The 17,979-nt window shown below is 31.8% G+C and overlaps 2 protein-coding genes across 8 annotated transcripts in view; one reads left to right on the top strand and one right to left on the bottom strand.

The window, feature by feature from the left end:
- The window catches only part of LOC123015242 (WD repeat-containing protein 47), a 30,060-nt gene that overhangs the window by 11,159 nt on the left and 922 nt on the right, over window positions 1-17,979 (bottom strand). Inside the window, exons 1-4 of one of the 7 annotated variants that reach the window (XM_044414866.1) lie at window positions 13,845-14,086; window positions 8,279-9,868; window positions 5,148-5,246; window positions 4,977-5,043 (exon numbers count right to left, since the gene is read on the bottom strand). In XM_044414866.1, coding sequence (XP_044270801.1) covers window positions 4,977-5,043; window positions 5,148-5,246; window positions 8,279-9,868; window positions 13,845-13,912 — 1,824 coding nt within the window. In that variant the 5' untranslated portion in view covers window positions 13,913-14,086. Of the gene's footprint in view, window positions 1-521; window positions 856-1,280; window positions 1,865-4,976; window positions 5,044-5,147; window positions 5,247-5,620; window positions 6,107-8,278; window positions 9,869-12,624; window positions 12,646-13,844; window positions 14,087-17,979 lie in introns of those variants that run through there. The other 6 variants (XM_044414868.1, XM_044414867.1, XM_044414872.1 and 3 more) reach the window with 6 other exon arrangements.
- On the top strand, window positions 15,777-17,773 carry LOC123015244 (probable cytochrome P450 9f2). Its single transcript, XM_044414875.1, has 3 exons — window positions 15,777-16,240; window positions 16,293-16,785; window positions 16,834-17,773. Exons 1-3 carry the CDS (start codon window positions 15,999-16,001, stop codon window positions 17,695-17,697), a joined length of 1,599 nt encoding a protein of 532 aa, XP_044270810.1. The 5' UTR covers window positions 15,777-15,998; the 3' UTR covers window positions 17,698-17,773.

Genomic DNA, 17,979 nt, shown 5'->3' with positions numbered 1-17,979 from the left:
TTTTCAGATGAACGCAAACCGATACAATTTTTTCTGCGATTAAGAAAAAAATATTACGCAATGTTGTTGACTCCACGCAAGTTTAAAATTATTCATTGTTATGCGTAAAACATTTTTAATGTTTCTTTATACTTTATTTAATGGCTCAAATTCTAGTAGTAGTAATAAAGATTAATTTCAGTAAAAAGAAAAACTTAAAAGAATCTGTACTTCTAGCGAATTAAAACGCTCCCGGTAACAACCAACACTCATTTGGATACCTGTGGGTTGCGAATTGAGACAATAATGTCTGGCATAAGTTATTCATTTGGTAATCAAACACCAAGTGGAAGCTTTTATGATGCATCATTATTATTGACACATTTCAATTTGTAAACACGCAAAATAAATAAAACATGTTATGTATCTGTTTTTTCTTCTGTCAACACCTTCCTCCAAACCAATTTAAAAAAAACATAAACATTTATGTAGCCAAATAAGGCAACCGTTTATGTAAATAACATTACTTTATCTCTTTATACCTTTCTGCTTTGCCAAATCGGCTCTTCCCAACAAGAACTTCCGGAACTTCCTCTACGATTCGGATCCCAGGAATTTCGGCGTCCATCCAGAGAATCGGTCGAATAATTTTTCGAATTCCTTCGTATCTGATTCGGTACTTGTAAGAAATTTGATTTAAGTGAGGACATTGATCCTCCCAGGGAATCTCTGCGAGAGCCCCAACGACCGTTATCCTTACGTAAAGATCCCATCGATGATCCTAAAGGGTCTTTTCGTAAAGTCGAAGCAAATTGACTTGGATGCTCCATGTCCTTTTTTGGCGGACCATTGGGAAGAGCAAGAGAGTCACGGCGCCTGTGGTAGTTTTAAACAGTAAAATTTTTGCCTCTTTATGCAAAGTAAAACTATTTTCTAGTTCAGTGGTTAGGAGAAAAAATCTTTGGAATGATTCACGCCACGATTAGAACCGTTACAATCTTCTCAAAATATTTGTCCTTATTAAGTTATGAAATTATTAGAATGCAAATTATTGCAGAAATAATCTTCTTTGATAGTAATTAAAAAGATTTCATTCCAGATTTAATGATGTCTATTAGTAAAGCATGTATAAGAAGTTGTTTATTTCATGTAGATGGACGACACACTTCTCACACATACAAATTATCTGCGCTGAAATGTTACTATGAGTAATTAGTGTAGTGCCTGAACAATGAGAAATAGTTCCGGAAAAATGGTTCACGACACTTAACTTTGACACAGCTAGTATCTCTTTTCCTCACCTATAGTAAGTGCCATAGCTATTAAGAGCCGGCATTGATTCTCTCCTTGGACCTACACCGTTTCCAAAATGCCCCGCATAGAACTGGTTCGAATCCTTCTTTTGACTGACAACATTTCCCAAAGAATCTCTTCTATTTGTAATATGCAAAACATTTCCCAGCGAGCCTCGCCGTCCATTTTTTCCATGCACATCACATTTTGTACTTATTTTCGACTCAACTTCGACGTGCACTTCTGGTGTTGCTTTTTGCTCGAGCTTAACCTCATTGAAAAGGGCCTCGAGCCTTTTAATAGCAGCTGCGTGGTTGATAGCAGTGCCCATTTCCACAGAGCAAATCTCGCAAAACAGTTAAATCTCCAACATCCAAAAACACTTTCGTTTAACCCACAAAATTGCAACTTTTGGTTTTGGGTTAATTTTGAATTACTGTTCATTCACAAAGTTACTCACTTTTAAAACACTCACGTTGGAATTTCACACAACACTATGATCACTAAGATGCGAGTGTGTCAGCAGGTTCCCATGACTGCGGCCACATTCCAACATTGGCGCTGAACGGTCGCGGAGGTACTGTCACGGTGGAGGCCAAATGCGCAATATTATTATGACAACAAATCTTTGAACTACAACCCACAGAATCTCCAAAAGAAAAACGCTCAAAAAAAAGGTAAACTTCCATACTTAACTTTGTTTACAAACAAACTTGCGAAAGCAAAGTCAAGGAGAGCTTTCAAAAAAGTCAAGATTTCATTGCAAATTTGGAACGTGAGCGAAATCTACATCACTCCCACCGCATAAATAAAAAAATTGTTAAAAAATATGCTATTTAGCATGTTGGACCCGACATAAAATATGAAATATCATTGTTATTTTCAAAATAAATTAACTTATTTCTGCTCATTCCAGATAATGAAAAAAAGACTCAATTGTACTTTCAAATTAAAGTTAAAATAAAATTTTTTAGATAATGATAAAAAAAGTTGTCATTACATAGTCAATCCTCAAAAAGATTAATTCTTTAATTACAAATGTCCTAAGTTTTTAAGATAACATAACTGGTGAAGTTATATTAAAAAAATGTGTTTTAAGAAATTCTTCATTTCATAATTAAAAACAAGAAAAAGTTTACTTTTAATTCCAAAATTAACAAACTCGGAGCGTGGTTAATAATGATTAATTGGTGGTGTTATATTAAAAAAATGTGTTTTAAGAAATTCTTCATTTCATAATTAAAAACAAGAAAAAGTTTACTTTCAATTCCAAAATTAACAAACTCGGAGCATGGTTATTAATGATTAATAATAAAATTGCTTTTAAAACAAAGATAAAGATTTTTCGAATGTATTGCAAGTCTATTAAATACAAACTATTAATTTTACGTTGGAATAAACTCAACCTACCTACTCACTAAGCTGAAAAAAAGAAATGAATTAATCTGCCATAGTGTTTGTGTGCTGTATCGATAATTAATTGTTTTTTTTTCTATGTTTTACTAGAACAATTCTGCCGATAATCATTTAGAAATACTCATTAATAATAATTTGTAACATCATCGTGTTACAGAGGTTTGGAAATTTGTTTCTTCCTAAACGAAAATTTTACTAAAACCATTTCAGTACATCTGAAATTTATGGAATTCATCATAATCTTTACCAAAACATTTACCAGTGCAATGTTAAACAATAATTGTTATTTAAAGCACTCGTGATTAATAATAACATAAATAAAATTACACTACAATTTCAAAAGTAATTTGTTCAGCTATATAAGCTGTTGTAAATAATAATAAATGTGTTTTAATTATTAGAGATAGGTAGTTTACATATTAATTATTTGCGGGGTTGTTAGGTGTGGTGCTTTCATTTAAAATTAGAAATAGATACGTCGTTAATAAAAACCTAATACGCAATACGTTTCGTCAAAACGTTAAAATTATTTTTGTACTCATTAATAATAATTGGATGATAAGTGCTTTGTTAATAAATAATTTTTTACATTAAATATACTGCATATTTTGAAAATAGATATGTAAATGCCGTACTGGCTATTAGGGTTTCAATCTGTTTCACACAACAATTTGACTCGTATTACCTTTTACATAATTTCAACCTTCTTTAACCATAAAACCTTCCACACACCATAAAATGATACAACAGATCATTGATTTTTAACATTAAATAAAAAAATATTAAAACAAAGGACTTTAATTAATATTTTTTACCTACCTACATTTTTCAGTATTGAATTTTAATAATATTTTGATAAAATTTCAGTTTGACAACGCATAGCATCCAACACTGTAGAATCAAAAAATTAAATGCGCTTAAAATTTTTTAGCAAAGTTATTCAAAATCATAATTTATGTCAAACACTGTACCAAGTAGCTTTCCAAGTTTGTCTTTTGTATAGCAACATGCGTTGAATTTTAACGACCTAGGCTGTTATCGTTGAAATTAGGAGTATGGAAACAGTACGGATGTGATCAAATAACAATCAAGTATCAAGAAAAATACATTAAATATGGGACAGTCCGTTATTTCGACACAATGATACGGAGAAAATCAGAGGCCAACAATTATATCAATTATTTATAGGTCAATGCTATAGTCCATGTATAGTAAATATAATAATATGTAATAATGACTCTTTGCCAAATTTGGAAGAATTACATATAATTCAAACATCTTAACATTTTACCTTGGAAGACACGATAAAAAACAAACATAACTGTCTCTTGTTAGAAAACAAATATTTACGTATTTGATTATAAGTTTTAATAGAAAAGTACATTGACAAACAAACATTTACAAAAACTACCTGTCTTCATCTTTCCATCAAATAACAATGACTGTAAAATTGTTTCAAACTGACAAGTGAGAGAAGATAATCAATTTTTATTATATTTTGACAAATACATTTTTTTTACAATCTGATTATAAAATCACCATTAATCAGTGCCATGACGGAACGACAAATAAAAAATACGAAACTGATACTGACTTTAGAAGAAGCGTAGGTGTGTTTATAGTTATGACTATTAAACCTACTAATTACTGAACGAATGTAATTAATTTTTAACTTTCTTAGAAATAGTATCAATGCCATTTGTGTGACATACTGTGTTCCAAGGCAAAGATAATATTTAGTTATTTATTGTGACATTTAAGCGACAAAAAACAGTCCATGCATATAATTTGTTGTGCGCCTCGACACAATCACGATTTTAGATTCCCCTGCTGAAGTGAATGGAAATCACACCTAAAGCAAAAAGATAATTTGTTGTAAATATCACTTGCCGCCTCGAATACAGAGTGTTAAACTAATACTAATAAATTAATGTTAAGACTGAAGACAAACTTAATGTTATGTAGATAATTGTGTAAACAGTTAGTGAAAAATGACCGACATCCTTTGGAGTTTCAATTTTTAATAGGAATAATTAACGACAATGCGAATGCCAAAAAGTAGAAGCTATTTTTTCTTTTCAACTTCAATTATATACAAACCTATAAGTAATTACTCAAAATAAAGGTAAAAAAACAGAATGCTGTTATTACCACATTGCACTTTATAATACGATGCTCATCACACAAAAACAAAATTCACGTAATCACCAATGTGTAATATGTAGGTTCAAAATTCTATGGTTTTTCTCATTATGGCTTTTGATTTGTAATACAGTATGCAACCCTACCTTAACGGCATCATAAAGTCCTTCCTGCAGTCCCTTTGGGTCCCTTCCATCTGCTTTTGCAGGCCCCCTAGAAAACACATGAGTAAATATTTCATAGTATGTGTCTGGAAATGAAGAGATAAGAATAAAATGCAAACGCGTTAATAAACAATAAATTTGAAAACGTGTTACCTGTAAACATCGCCATTTCCATTTAGATTGGGTTTCGGAGATGGAGTACCGCGATTCAGACCAGATGTGCCATTTACCGGTTTATTTGCACTCTGTTTACTGCAAAAAAGGAAAAACTTATATTAGATAATTTCAAAAACCGCAACTGATGGAGTGATAGATAGTTTAACTCCATTAAACTACCGTCGTAAAACACTGATAGCAGCATTGCACATTTAACATGCAATACAAAAATAATTGATGAAAACAATCACACAAATTGACAATTTCTTCCACGTACTTATTATTAGACATGACGGTATCAAAAATTCAAACTGTTTATCAATATGTAACCAAAATAACATTGTCTGCTTGACCCAATCATAGTAGTAATTTTAGAAACCTTGTTTTTGCTTGTTTAAGATATTACACTCCGTTTAACATTTTTTGACCGCAAATAGATTTGTTCAACAATAGGTGAATGCCTATCTCACCTGCTTGATTGTTTATTATGTAAACTACATTCAGATTTATCAATATAGGAAACGACTTTCCTTCTTCCATGTTCCCTATATTTTGCCAAAACGGGAGGATGTAAGTAATTATGGTAATACATGCTGAACTACCACTCACTGCACAAGACTCTGAACATGTGGTAAAAAGTCACAAGTGGTGTAAGCACTGCGTAATTTAAACATCGGAAGTTTTGCATTCCATGGTTGTAATGATGTGCACGTATCACTGAGATGATCCCAATTTTTTCACTAATCAACGACAATTAAAAATATATCGGAGTGTTAGAACTTAATTAATTTTATTGGCTTGTAATTGGAATTATTATGGTTGTTAATTCGAGAACTGTGATCTAACACACAATTTTTTCAGTAATAACTGAAATGGTAGACTTGGCCGAGATGGTAAGATAGCAAATTTTTCAAGGCACTATTGTAATAACCAATTAAACAAATAAACAAAGTACTTATACAAGAACAGTATGAACGCATACTCCTACAAATCTGAGCGCAAACTAAGCGTACTGAGTTATTTATTTGCATAATTAGCATTAAAAATATGTACTCGTTACGTTATAGACATCATAATTAGAGTACTCCACGTCATCTTCATGAACTTTGTTCGTTGTGTAAAGGTAATAACATAGGATGTTCCCCTAAAGAAAAATAAGAGAAAATCTTGGTGTTATTAATTCACCCAACATTGATTTTAAATGGCAATTGTACGCCGTGGGTATTGTTTTATCGGCGCAAATCAAAGCAAACAACTACGACGTATAGCATAGCAATGCAGCTAATTTATCATTCAACCATCAGATTAAGGTGAATAATTAGCATTTTCCACGCAAATTCCACAAAAGTGTAAACATATTAAAGTTACATCTACTACCAATAAATCTTAAACCACCCAAATGTATCGCTTGCAGTAAGATTTGCACAGAGAACGCTTATTTATTTACTTTTACGGATGGTATTTATTGCAATTCTTTCTCAATCTTGATTAAGATCGAAATCTAGCCATATATGGTATTTCCATTGTCTCTTTACTTTCTAGGAAGACCACAAAGAACATAAATAGAGATGACTAATTGCGGCGACGTAAGAATTTACCAAATTTAATAATCGTAATTGTCATGTGCAGTCATTTTATAATAATAATTATGAGTAAGAACTTTTTTGCAAAGTTGACGCGATGTGGTACGAGAATAAGAATAGAATAAGCATTATTTAAATAAATAAATTAAAAAATATTATTTGCGCAGAAAAATTATGTCACAATCTTTTTATCATGAAATGAAAAATTATGTTATTATACCTATTATAAATTTTAAATAGCACTTAAAATGCATGATTGTCTTGTCCTGTCCAAAAATGTTTGGAAATAGACGCTGTGACACATTGTATAACAAATAACTTTAAATTACATACAATTAATACTGTCATATACTTTATTTCCTAATCAGAAAAGAACATGCACACAATTAATCATTCAAATTAGAGCTTATTCTTAATTGTAAATAATATTTATTGTATCTTCTACTTAATATACACTTGTATTGTTTATTGTAATTTTACATTTTTTTAAAATGTTGTAGGCCTTGAGACACTTGCGGAAAATTTTCATTAGTCATCTTACCTGTGCATCATTAAACAGAAAATTTTCTCACATATAAAAAAATATATATTTATTTCAGTTTCATGTTTTCTAAATTTTTGCACATGGAACCTATCTTTATCTAGCACCTCATATAAATATAAATTACTTATGTAAAATTTATGTAAATAAATACTAGTATCTCCTTATGTAAAAAAATATTTAGTTCCAAATGTTTAACTTAAAAGTGTTTGGGTACTAAGTATACAGTGCGACACTTCATGAATAATTCAAATAGAATAAGATTTATCGTTGCACCATCATTATATGGGGTATTATGTTCTCGAAAATGTAGCTTGAGTCGATTCCTGTATACCTTGATATTTGCTAGTTTGTATTTTACGACTTTCCGTTTTTTTTGTTATTACACAAAATAAATAATCCCCATATTTGTACATACATTCGATTAGCAAAACGATATAAAAAAGAATTTCAGTATAGCAAAATGGAAATTTTATCGCCACAGGATATAAACCAATACTAGTAATAACTATGTGCTAATTGCTGTAACATTGGTAGAAAATATGCCAAACATTTTTAATGAGAATTTATTAGTTCTCCAAAATTTCCATGAAAAAATTGTAATTGTACAATTTTTTTTTCTGTAAGTAGCAAATCCAAAAACGTTCAAAGCAGAGCTGATACTAGTGAAATATTTCTTGTTACAAAGTTTAGTCAACTGTACATTTACAAATTCAACAAAAAACACTGTCCATATCCGTAAGTGCACTTAAAAATAATAGCACCTGTGGTTTTTAGTGTATTTATTTTTAGCGAAGTAGAATGTAAGAGGTATATAAATTTCTTTATTGAAAGGTAACATCATAACTAGGAAACTGTTATCTTAAAATTGAATATTTTATCTCCTGCTTAAATTTGTTTGATTTGTGTTTGATGTACATTTTTTTTTAAATAACCCATTAATAATAACGATTATTTTTTAATTGCCTTCATACACTCTATTCTCCCACTCAAAACATACTCACCAATCATCTATCAATTTATTTTCATGATTCATCTGCCGCAACAACTCTTCCCTTTCTCGTTCCTTATGCGCTAGCGTTTCCTGAAACTTCTGTTTCTGCTTCTGAAATTCTCTAAAAAGATCCCCATTGTAACTCCTATCTAAAGTGGGTTCAACCGAGCCTGTAGGTACATTATCTACAGGAGCGACCGGTTTCTCATTCAAAGAATCCCTCCTCGAAGACCTCGCCGTCCCAACGGACGCCGGCGACTCCCTCCCCTTATGTTCCGGAGTCGAAGCGTTCGACACCTTCCTCTCTGGACTTTTAGACTTCGTTTGATTCCCAGTCGGTGTACTCAATTTCGGCGTACTCGTCTGCTCTTGAATCGACGGAAGCTGCTGAAACTCCGCGTAACTGTTACTCAAAAAGACCTCTCCCTCATTTTCAAACAGCCTGTCCACCGATGTGTTCATCAATTTGTTATTTTTGATTCCCGTCAGGTGAAAACTAGCGAAACTACTCCTCGACATGGGTCCATTGGTGTTGATATCGCCCGTGCTCAGCGCCATGAGACGTGGGTTGCCGTTCTGTCCGGCGCTGCCACCGCCGGCGAAACCATAAGGCAACCCGTCTAACACCGGCATAAGAGAACGGGTCATGATATCGGCCGCTGATCGCGGACGAGTAAATGGCATCGCCGAGTGGGGGAACGTCTTTGGCTTAATTGGAGTTACGAGCATGTGCTCAGTCCATGAAGTCTCCAAAGAAGGTCTTTCTAAACGCTCCACATCCACGTTAAGGGTTCGTTGTTCGAAAGGTACGGAGAACGTCTCCGAGGGAACGCTTTGCAACCAAGACAACAAACTAAGATCTGAGTCACTGAAACCTACACTGCCGTCAAGCAATCTCGAAAAATTCATCTCGTGGGACTGAGATTCGGTCGTTCCTGTCGCTTTGGCTTGACAGTAATTCACACAAGATTCGTACAGAATGCCTTTGATAATTAATTGGATCAGTCTGTCGTTTTTTGCGCTGTTATTGGCGTTGGCATCTGTTGATTTTCTGTCTCCGGGTAAAAATTCGGCTACTAGAGGATAGACCTCTCGAAAACACTGCACTCGAGCGTTACTTGGATTCCAGTCTTTGTATTGCAAATGATCGGTGAGCCGCGGTAGAGTCAGAAGTAAACACAAATTCGAGTAGTCCTCYTTGGAAGGTGCAAACTTTTCCAAATCGTTAAGGACCTTAACGACCTCTTCCACCGCGTTGTCGACGCTATTTCCTTGTACGTTAGCCTCCGATTTGATACATAACAGTTCTATGTATTTGTGCTTGAGAATCGTATAGCTAAATTTGCGCATATTAAATGCCTGCAGTGCCTCCAACGGTTGAATAAATTCCAATACGTCATCCCATTGTCCATCGAGGATCAGTTGTCGTAAGAAAAGAACGTCATCCGAGTAATTGCCGTTTATTACGCCTGTTTCTCGCTCAAGACTCAACTGGGAAATATGCAGTTCGCGATTGTGCAAGAATTCAAGGGCCAGTCGAACCACGTCCTCCTCGCGGAGGGTGAGCCGAGCTGACGGCATGACGTACCGAATTTGAAATCTGAAACAAAATTGAGATATTAGTCACGAAAACGTTAAATCGGACTCATGCCACACATGACCGCTCTACCAAAAAATCCAAATGCAAATCACTCGGTAACTGTTGTTGGCTAATCTTGTCCAATTTTATCAAATTTACGAAAACCAGTTAGCAAATTCTAGAAAAAAAAAAACTTACAAGCGCATTTTTAAGTGTTACACATCGATGTTTCGTCACTGTCTACTTTTATTGTATCAATGCTCACGCAACAATTTCTTATAACGGTGACGATTCAACGCACCAAATTGCACCGGAAATAAGTTCGTCGGAAATAGAAAAGATAGTAAATTGGGTCTTTAAAGTTGCTTCAGTCTAAGCCACGCTTGTTTGACACAATCTTTACCAAAATTGCAAAGCCATTTTCTGCTATAAGATATAAGAAAATAATGCTTAAATATTTAGATAATATATTGTCAGTATAAATTGCAATACACATAGCAATTTAGCTAATGATATAGCTGTATAATCGATGGCACCTCAACTAGTTGAGGACGTAAATGTGTACTTTAAATTTGGTAAATATTTGGCAACTGGGCAGTAGTCAGTCAGAAGTCATTAGCCAATAAGGTCTAAACTGTGACTTTAAAATATGATTGTGCAAACAAATGCTTCTGTAAAAGGTAAATAACATCCTCTACCAAATTGTAAAATATTTACAACACTAGTGCTTTTAGATTTAAGAAATCAGCTTTAGCAGCATTATTATAATAATAGTACAGTTAGTAATCGAACAAGTGACAAACGCTTAAGACACCCAATGCTGCGGTTCTTTGAACAGGCAGAAAATATAAGGATATTGTTAGTTGGTCCATTGTTGTATTGTTTAGCCAATAACAATGTATTGACAGCCAAAAAAGAAACAAAATGTATATGCAAAGTTAAAGCTTGACTTTTCAACGAGTATCTAGTCATAAATTATAATAAAAATAAAATGATCTACTTTGAAATGCACCTACAAATCTAATTGTAAAGAAAACAAAGTTATATTTAACCTGGGCGTTAGAAGTTTGTCTATTTCTGAAAATGTAACATATCCTGCTGGATCTACTTAGGTATCGCAAGGACTGGTATTGTAAAATTTCTTAAATCATTTCAAATTTAATTAATTTTTGTTTATTAAATAAATAAAAGAACGCTAAAACATTTAAAAGAATCTTTCCTTAATTATAACTATTATAAGACACGAATAACCGATGATGAATAAACAGCATCCGGTTGTCTGAAGGAAATGTGACCACCGTGTCAAACCGCGAAATTCTCCATATTTATGATATGTTATTTTATGCAATGAGTGCCATATGGCAATGTTTTCTTTACTTTTTATTCATGCATCGAAAAGATAAAAATATAGATTTAAAACATAAATCAAATAGGTTTATAACTTTATCCTACCACACATTAGAGTGAATATGTTTAAGAAAGTTATCATCAATTTATGTAAATGGTGGTTATGAATGGTTGTAAAATTACTACGTTTTCCGACAACATACTACATAAAAATTGTTTCAATTAAATTATAATAAAAGTTACCAAACGTAGGATCTCACCGTTTGTTTCCGTAGAATTCCTTTCATTTTCATTTAAAAGTTTTATACTTCAAAAAAATTACCCTACTTATATTAAAACAAATAAAGTGACTGTTGCAATCAGATATTTAGTGTTTTCAGTGAATTTAAGTATAACTTTCTTAGCAAAAATTAATTACAATAACATATTAAAGTCCGTCACTTCAGTATTTCCACTTTCACAACGATACATTTAAGTATACATTTTTTATCTTCAATTTGTTTCTTGAAAGTCAATGCGGAAGTTGATGCTGCAATATTTTAATCACCACAAGAGCATTTTTCATGTTTTGAAATTACATATATTCAATCTGTTTAATCTTATTTGAACTTTCTAAGCTATGTACTGCTAATTACAACAAAATACTTCATTCTAAAAAAGATGCACATGTTTCTTGTACTCTTGTACAAAACAAAAAGAACTGATTTAAAACATGTAATGACAATTCATTGGAAAATTTTAATCAATTTCAACAAAAGTAAAAAATCTCGACAAGTTTATTCCACATCTTGTTACAGATTCCTCTCGGAATATAAAAAAGTCAAGAATTAAAAGAAGTGAAACTCTCGTTAAGGTATGAAAAGCGGCTGTTGTATTATTCAAAAGCAAAATACACCATCAAAGGATCAACATGAATAGAAGCATAAAAAGTTGCTATATTACCTATAAGCATTAAATTCCGTATTTCATCCAGAAAATGCTTTCTAACCACCACTTGAATGATGACTTTTAAAAATGTTTGTGTCACGCTGTTTTCAATTTTATAGTCACGCATATTTTGTCGTCGCACATTTAAAATGTCCCATAAAATATAACCGTTTATTCATATATACTATTCATATTTATTTTCATCCATAAATCAAATTTTCCAATCATTACACCTTGTTTATTAGTTATAAAATTGAGCCATTAACCACTTACCACAAAATGCCGAAATATTGTCTAGCTCAAGTTCATTGTATACTCGCGTTTAAAAAACAGGAACTTTTTGCCATTAACCACTTAGGAAGAAGGTCTAATTAGAAATCTCATCAGACCACGGTCACTCTACCAACTGTCACTCTCTAATACACAAGATTGCTACTGTATTAAACTCACCCATTAATACAATTTTTTTGGTTTTTTAAATTCCTCAACGGTATTCTACCTACCAAAACTCCACACGTGAATTTTACGTGTTAATTGCAGAAGTAAATGAGGCACTTATAAATTAATAACGCCATTAGAAGTAAGCGCTAACTAGGCTAAAACGAACTGTGTTAACCAAGGCGTAAAATCATAAAGTACAATGAAGTGCAAAATTCATGTCAAATGACTAGACAATAAACAACATTTTGTCATTGAATCAACACAAGATTAAACTGTTAGGTTCTTAATTAAATATTATTGCACCAAAACACTAATCTATTATGCTTTATAACGTCAATATAAAGCATTAAATTTTTAGATTTAATGGTCAGTTAATACCGTTACATCCTATGTTTGAGACAAACAATTAACGAATTTCGAAAATTTACAAACTCAATCAACAAAAAATGACTGAATATAACTGTTTAAAATTGCTTTAATGATCAGCAAGTTAGCCAAACCAGATACTAAAAATTTTCACCTGTTTAATACGAAAATAATTAATTTCGTTTATAAACCAGTTTGAAACCTATGTCGATGTTACTACACACATAGATAATGCTTGTGATGACCCTCTATTCACAACATCGAAAGGAGGATGCTATTGCTTGGGTCACTAGTTCGACACCGACGATTACCTTCTTTCTAGTCATGAATATGACCTTCGCTTATTTTAAATATTTTTGAAACGGTATATTTGTTACTATTGCTGGTCAATTCCGCAACGTGAATATTCTATTAGCTTCAGTTTCAAAATATGTGTCAATAAATTTTCAACAGAAGTGATTTCATAAAAAATGTATTTCATCAAAAAAGAAAGCCATTATGTTAATTAAAATGCAGCTATTTTATAAAATTGATGTTAATAAGTGGATAAATTAGAGATGGTCTAGATGAACTACAAATTATTTTTCTAATAAAGTGTAATACACATCTGTTCAATTCAAGATCAGCCGTTTGTTGCGAGACGTTTCTTACTGCAGTTTCTTGACCTTCCGTGTTCATTCACTTGCACTAAATATTCGTATAATGTAGTGCTGGATAAGATTCACTTATGAACCTTATTTAGTTCACTTGAACATAAAGTGCTTACACTCGTATCTCTAATTTATTACCATCACTTGCGTTTAGAATTTTAAAATCCTTTGATATAACAACATTGAAAACATAAAATATCGAAAATTTTTAAAATCACCTTAAAAATTATTAAGAGGGAAAGTTTGAAGGTATAAAAAACACTAACCTCCCTCTGTAAAAATCCCTGTTATATGTAATGGGTATACAAATTTCAGTATGAGTCACAACCACCATGCTTCACCATGATTCTGTATCTTCATTTTGTATTTTTGCACATGAGTTACCGACACTCAAAGAGACACGTAGTAAATTTAAACTTTTTGTAGCAGTTTTCTCAGACGACTGCTGCAAATAGGAAAAGGAGGTAATCAACGAAGCAGATTGCCGCAATCGACGCACATGTACCGTAACTTTACCGAAGAGGAACTGCACACGAGACGTAGCAATACTTCGTAGAATTTCTTCTCCCCATGAAAATGATACAATGCCGCAGTGGTTTATGCCACTGGAGACTGAATCTAAACGCGCTAATGATGCAACCGCTATCAAAGAAATGCACGTGTAAAAATCTTTCGGAGCTTCAGCAGGAATGTGCGCACGAGTTGAAAGAAGCAATTTCTTTTTTTTTACGTTTTACCTTAAAATTTTATATTATTCACTGTGAAATGCATTCTACGGAATTGACAAAAGAAAAATGTTGTTCAAAAAAATCCTACTTTTAAAAAAAATATTATTGAAAAACGGCATCATATTATTACACGTAAATTCTGAAAAAATTTGCTTTGCCGTTCAACGCCATTGCTTACAATGAAAGATAAATCTTTCAAGTTTTTGTGAATACATGTTTCAAGAATAAATCTTTATTTAACATAAAACGGTCTTAACTTTATTATTATCTATGAACATAAATCGTTAACAAGAATGTTACATAAAAATAAAAACAACATGATGTACCATGTCAAAAACCGTATTTTTTTAAATAATTCAAAAACAATCTTTGGTTCCATTTGATTAATAGTTTTCAGAAAAATGTACAAAAGACCCGATGTTCGTTTCTACTTTACAATAAACTCAGTTAACAATATGTTTTATAATGGTATACCTACCTAATACAAAAATCGCGAAAAATTTGTAACTTTGTGGGCTAATTTAATTTCCAAAACAAAGTAGCAAACATTATTATCAGGTAAATATGAAACCAAACGTTTTTTGTTTAAATTATTAATTTTTTGGAAAATATAATGATAAATTACTATAAAAATGTGATGTATTATCAAAAATAAAAAAATTCGAAACTTTCTTGTTTTTAATTTTTCTTAATGGCAACCCACTATAAAACCATTTTTCTCATAACGGTTATGATCTAAAGATTACAACTATCTACTTTATATTTAATTATTTTTTTTTTAACATTAATTGCAATTTTAACAAAAAAACTCAAAACCAAAACAAAATTTCGTTCTCAAAATACGATCACATTTTTTATATTACTTTTCTTAATGGCAACCCAATATAAAACCATTTTTCTCATAACGGTTATTATCTAAAGATTACAACTATCTACTTTATATTTAATTTTTTTTTTTACATAAATTGCAATTTTGAAAAAAAAACTCAAACCAAAACAAAATTTCGTTCTCAAAATACGATCACATTTTTTATATTACTTTAACTTATATTAATTATTATTTTCTGGAGGCAAATGATTAAAAAAACGCTTGGTTCTTTTTTTGGTACTTTATATTCACTCTGTATATTATTCACTTCCCTTCTTCATTATAACAAAATAAACCACATAGAAAGACCAAAAAATTACAAGCTCAAAGTTCTTAAAATAAATCTAAAAAAAGTCAACAACAATTTCTTTGTTAAAATCTCAAGTACCTACTTATTGTATATTTTTCACAACAAATACCAGAATTTGCCTTTAGGAGAATGTGTCAAATTATACTCATTAATAAGGCCATCTTGTGTTTTTAAGACGGAATTTGTAATTTGCAATATTGTTCAACTTAACTAAATGACCTTCACACTTGTTAATTTTAGAAAATGATCAATGGACTCCTCTCGAATAAAACACAATGTATTGTAACATATTGTGCAAGATGTTCATCTTCATAAAATGTTCGGTGAAACCAATTTTTACAATTTGGTAAAAATTTCTAAAGCTAAATTTTTGTAAGTTAATGTTAATAACCTTCACATTAGTAAATAATCGTCGCAACAACTTATAATTAAATCATTACGATTAGATAACACAATATACTTATACTAGCGAAGCATGAGGTTGTGAGTTTTTATTGAAACATCGTTGAGTATCATGTTTATTTTAGTGGCATTTTTAATACCGTTCTTAGGTACAACTGGTATCATTTATTTCGGTATATTCTGTGCCATATTCGGTTATTTCTATTTCTACGTAAAAAAACGACAAAATGTTTGGAATGAAAAAGGTATCAAATACTGCAAACCCAAATTTCTTTTGGGCAACCTTGAATTGATTCGTAGCAAAAGTTTCGCCGAAATAATACAAGAAATCTATAGTAATTATCCTGAAGAAAGGTGAGTCAATAATTAACAATTTCTACTAATTACTATTCCCATTTTATTGAAGGTATCATGGATTTTATCAATTTCTATTACCTACCTTGATGATTAAAGATCCTGAATTAATAAAACAAATCACAATAAAAGATTTTGATCACTTCGTTAATCACCGAAGATTAGTAAATGCCGATGATGACCTATTTTGGAGTCGTAATTTATTTGCAAGAAGAGACGAAAAATGGAGAGATATGAGGAGTACTCTTAGTCCTTCATTCACCAGCAGTAAAATGAAAATTATGTTCAATTTAATAGATGAATGTGCTAAAGAATTTGTTGAATACTTCAGAAGTAAAACTTCTGATACAATTGAATTAGAAATGAAAGACACCTTGAGAAGATTTACCAATGACGTGATTGCAAGTACAGCTTTTGGTTTGGAAATTAACTCTTTGCAGGACGGAAAAAATGATTTTCTACTAATGGGTGAAGCTGCAACCAACTTTGGGTATATAAGGAGTTTAAAATTCGTACTATTTACGTTAAGCCCAACATTATGCAAGGTTAGTAGCTAACATTTTTAGTATAATAATAAACAAAAAATATTGTAGTTGCTAAAAATGAAAATTATTCAAACCAAAGTAGCCAATTTTTTCTCCGCGATAATAAAAGATACAATTAGGACACGAAAAGAAAAAAACATTATTCGCCCCGATATGATTCACTTACTACTTGAAGCCCAGAAAGGACGCCAACAAGAAGAACACTTAGATGTTGATGAAGGATTCTCTTCCGTATCAGAATCAAAACTAATAAAACAAAACCAAAAACAAGAAATCACTTCTGAAGACATCATATCACAAGCATTAATATTCTTCCTCGCTGGTTTTGATACAGTTGCCACTCTACTCAATTTCTTATTTTACGAACTCGCTATCAATCCAGACATACAAAATCGTCTTAGGGCCGAAATGCAATCAGCTGGAGAAAAAGTCACTTATGAAACCCTTCTAAAATTAAAATATTTAGACATGGTGGTGTCTGAGGCTCTTCGAAAATGGCCACCAGCTATAGCCACAGACAGGGAAGTTGCAAAAGATTACACAATCGAACCGAAAAAACCTGGAGAAAAACCTTTGTTTCTAAAAGAAGGCATGCTATGTTCGATACCCATTTGTGCAATACATCGCGATGAAAAATATTACCCCGAACCGGAAAAATTTGATCCAGAAAGGTTCAACGATGAAAATAAACACAAGATAAATCCCTCAACTTTTATACCTTTTGGAGCTGGTCCTAGAAATTGTATAGGGTCCAGATTTGCCCTTCTGGAAATTAAGTTATTAATTTTTCACGTTCTGAAAAATTTTGAAATCGTACCAATCAAAAAAACCCTAATTCCACTAGTGCTGGATAAGTATCAAATTAATTGGAATGTCAAAGGAGGAACATGGCTAGGGTTGAAGAAAATTTAGTATGTCGTCCTACAGGTAACAAATTCTGTCAAATAGAGAATTGAAAAATAAAATAAAATCAATTATAAAATCAAGCAGTAATCTATAAATTTGCCTGTTTCTTTGAATCGTGAAATACATTTAATTGTATTTAATTTTACCTTGTGATCTGCTATAATCCAGTATATTTGTTTCCCGATAAATTCATTTACAGGAGATAAAACTAGAACTCAAATATTGTTTTAACAGAAAAGATAATTTTCAGGAACACGTATATAAAATAATTTTTATTGGAAAATTTGA

This window comes from Tribolium madens, unplaced genomic scaffold, assembly GCF_015345945.1.
Source record: "Tribolium madens isolate multiple individuals breed KSU strain unplaced genomic scaffold, Tmad_KSU_1.1 Scaffold_97;HRSCAF=244;Tcas5.2_LG3a, whole genome shotgun sequence".
Classification (NCBI taxonomy): Eukaryota; Metazoa; Arthropoda; class Insecta; order Coleoptera; family Tenebrionidae; genus Tribolium; species Tribolium madens.
This window is presented reverse-complemented; position numbering and strand designations above follow the sequence as displayed.

Coding starts and splice junctions, on each gene's coding strand:
- LOC123015244 (XM_044414875.1), top strand. CDS start 15,999: ATGTTTATTTTAGTGGCATTTTTAATACCGTTCTTAGGTACAACTGGT. Junction 16,241..16,292: donor AGTAATTATCCTGAAGAAAG/GTGAGTCAATAA, acceptor ATTTTATTGAAG/GTATCATGGATTTTATCAAT. Junction 16,786..16,833: donor TAAGCCCAACATTATGCAAG/GTTAGTAGCTAA, acceptor AAAATATTGTAG/TTGCTAAAAATGAAAATTAT.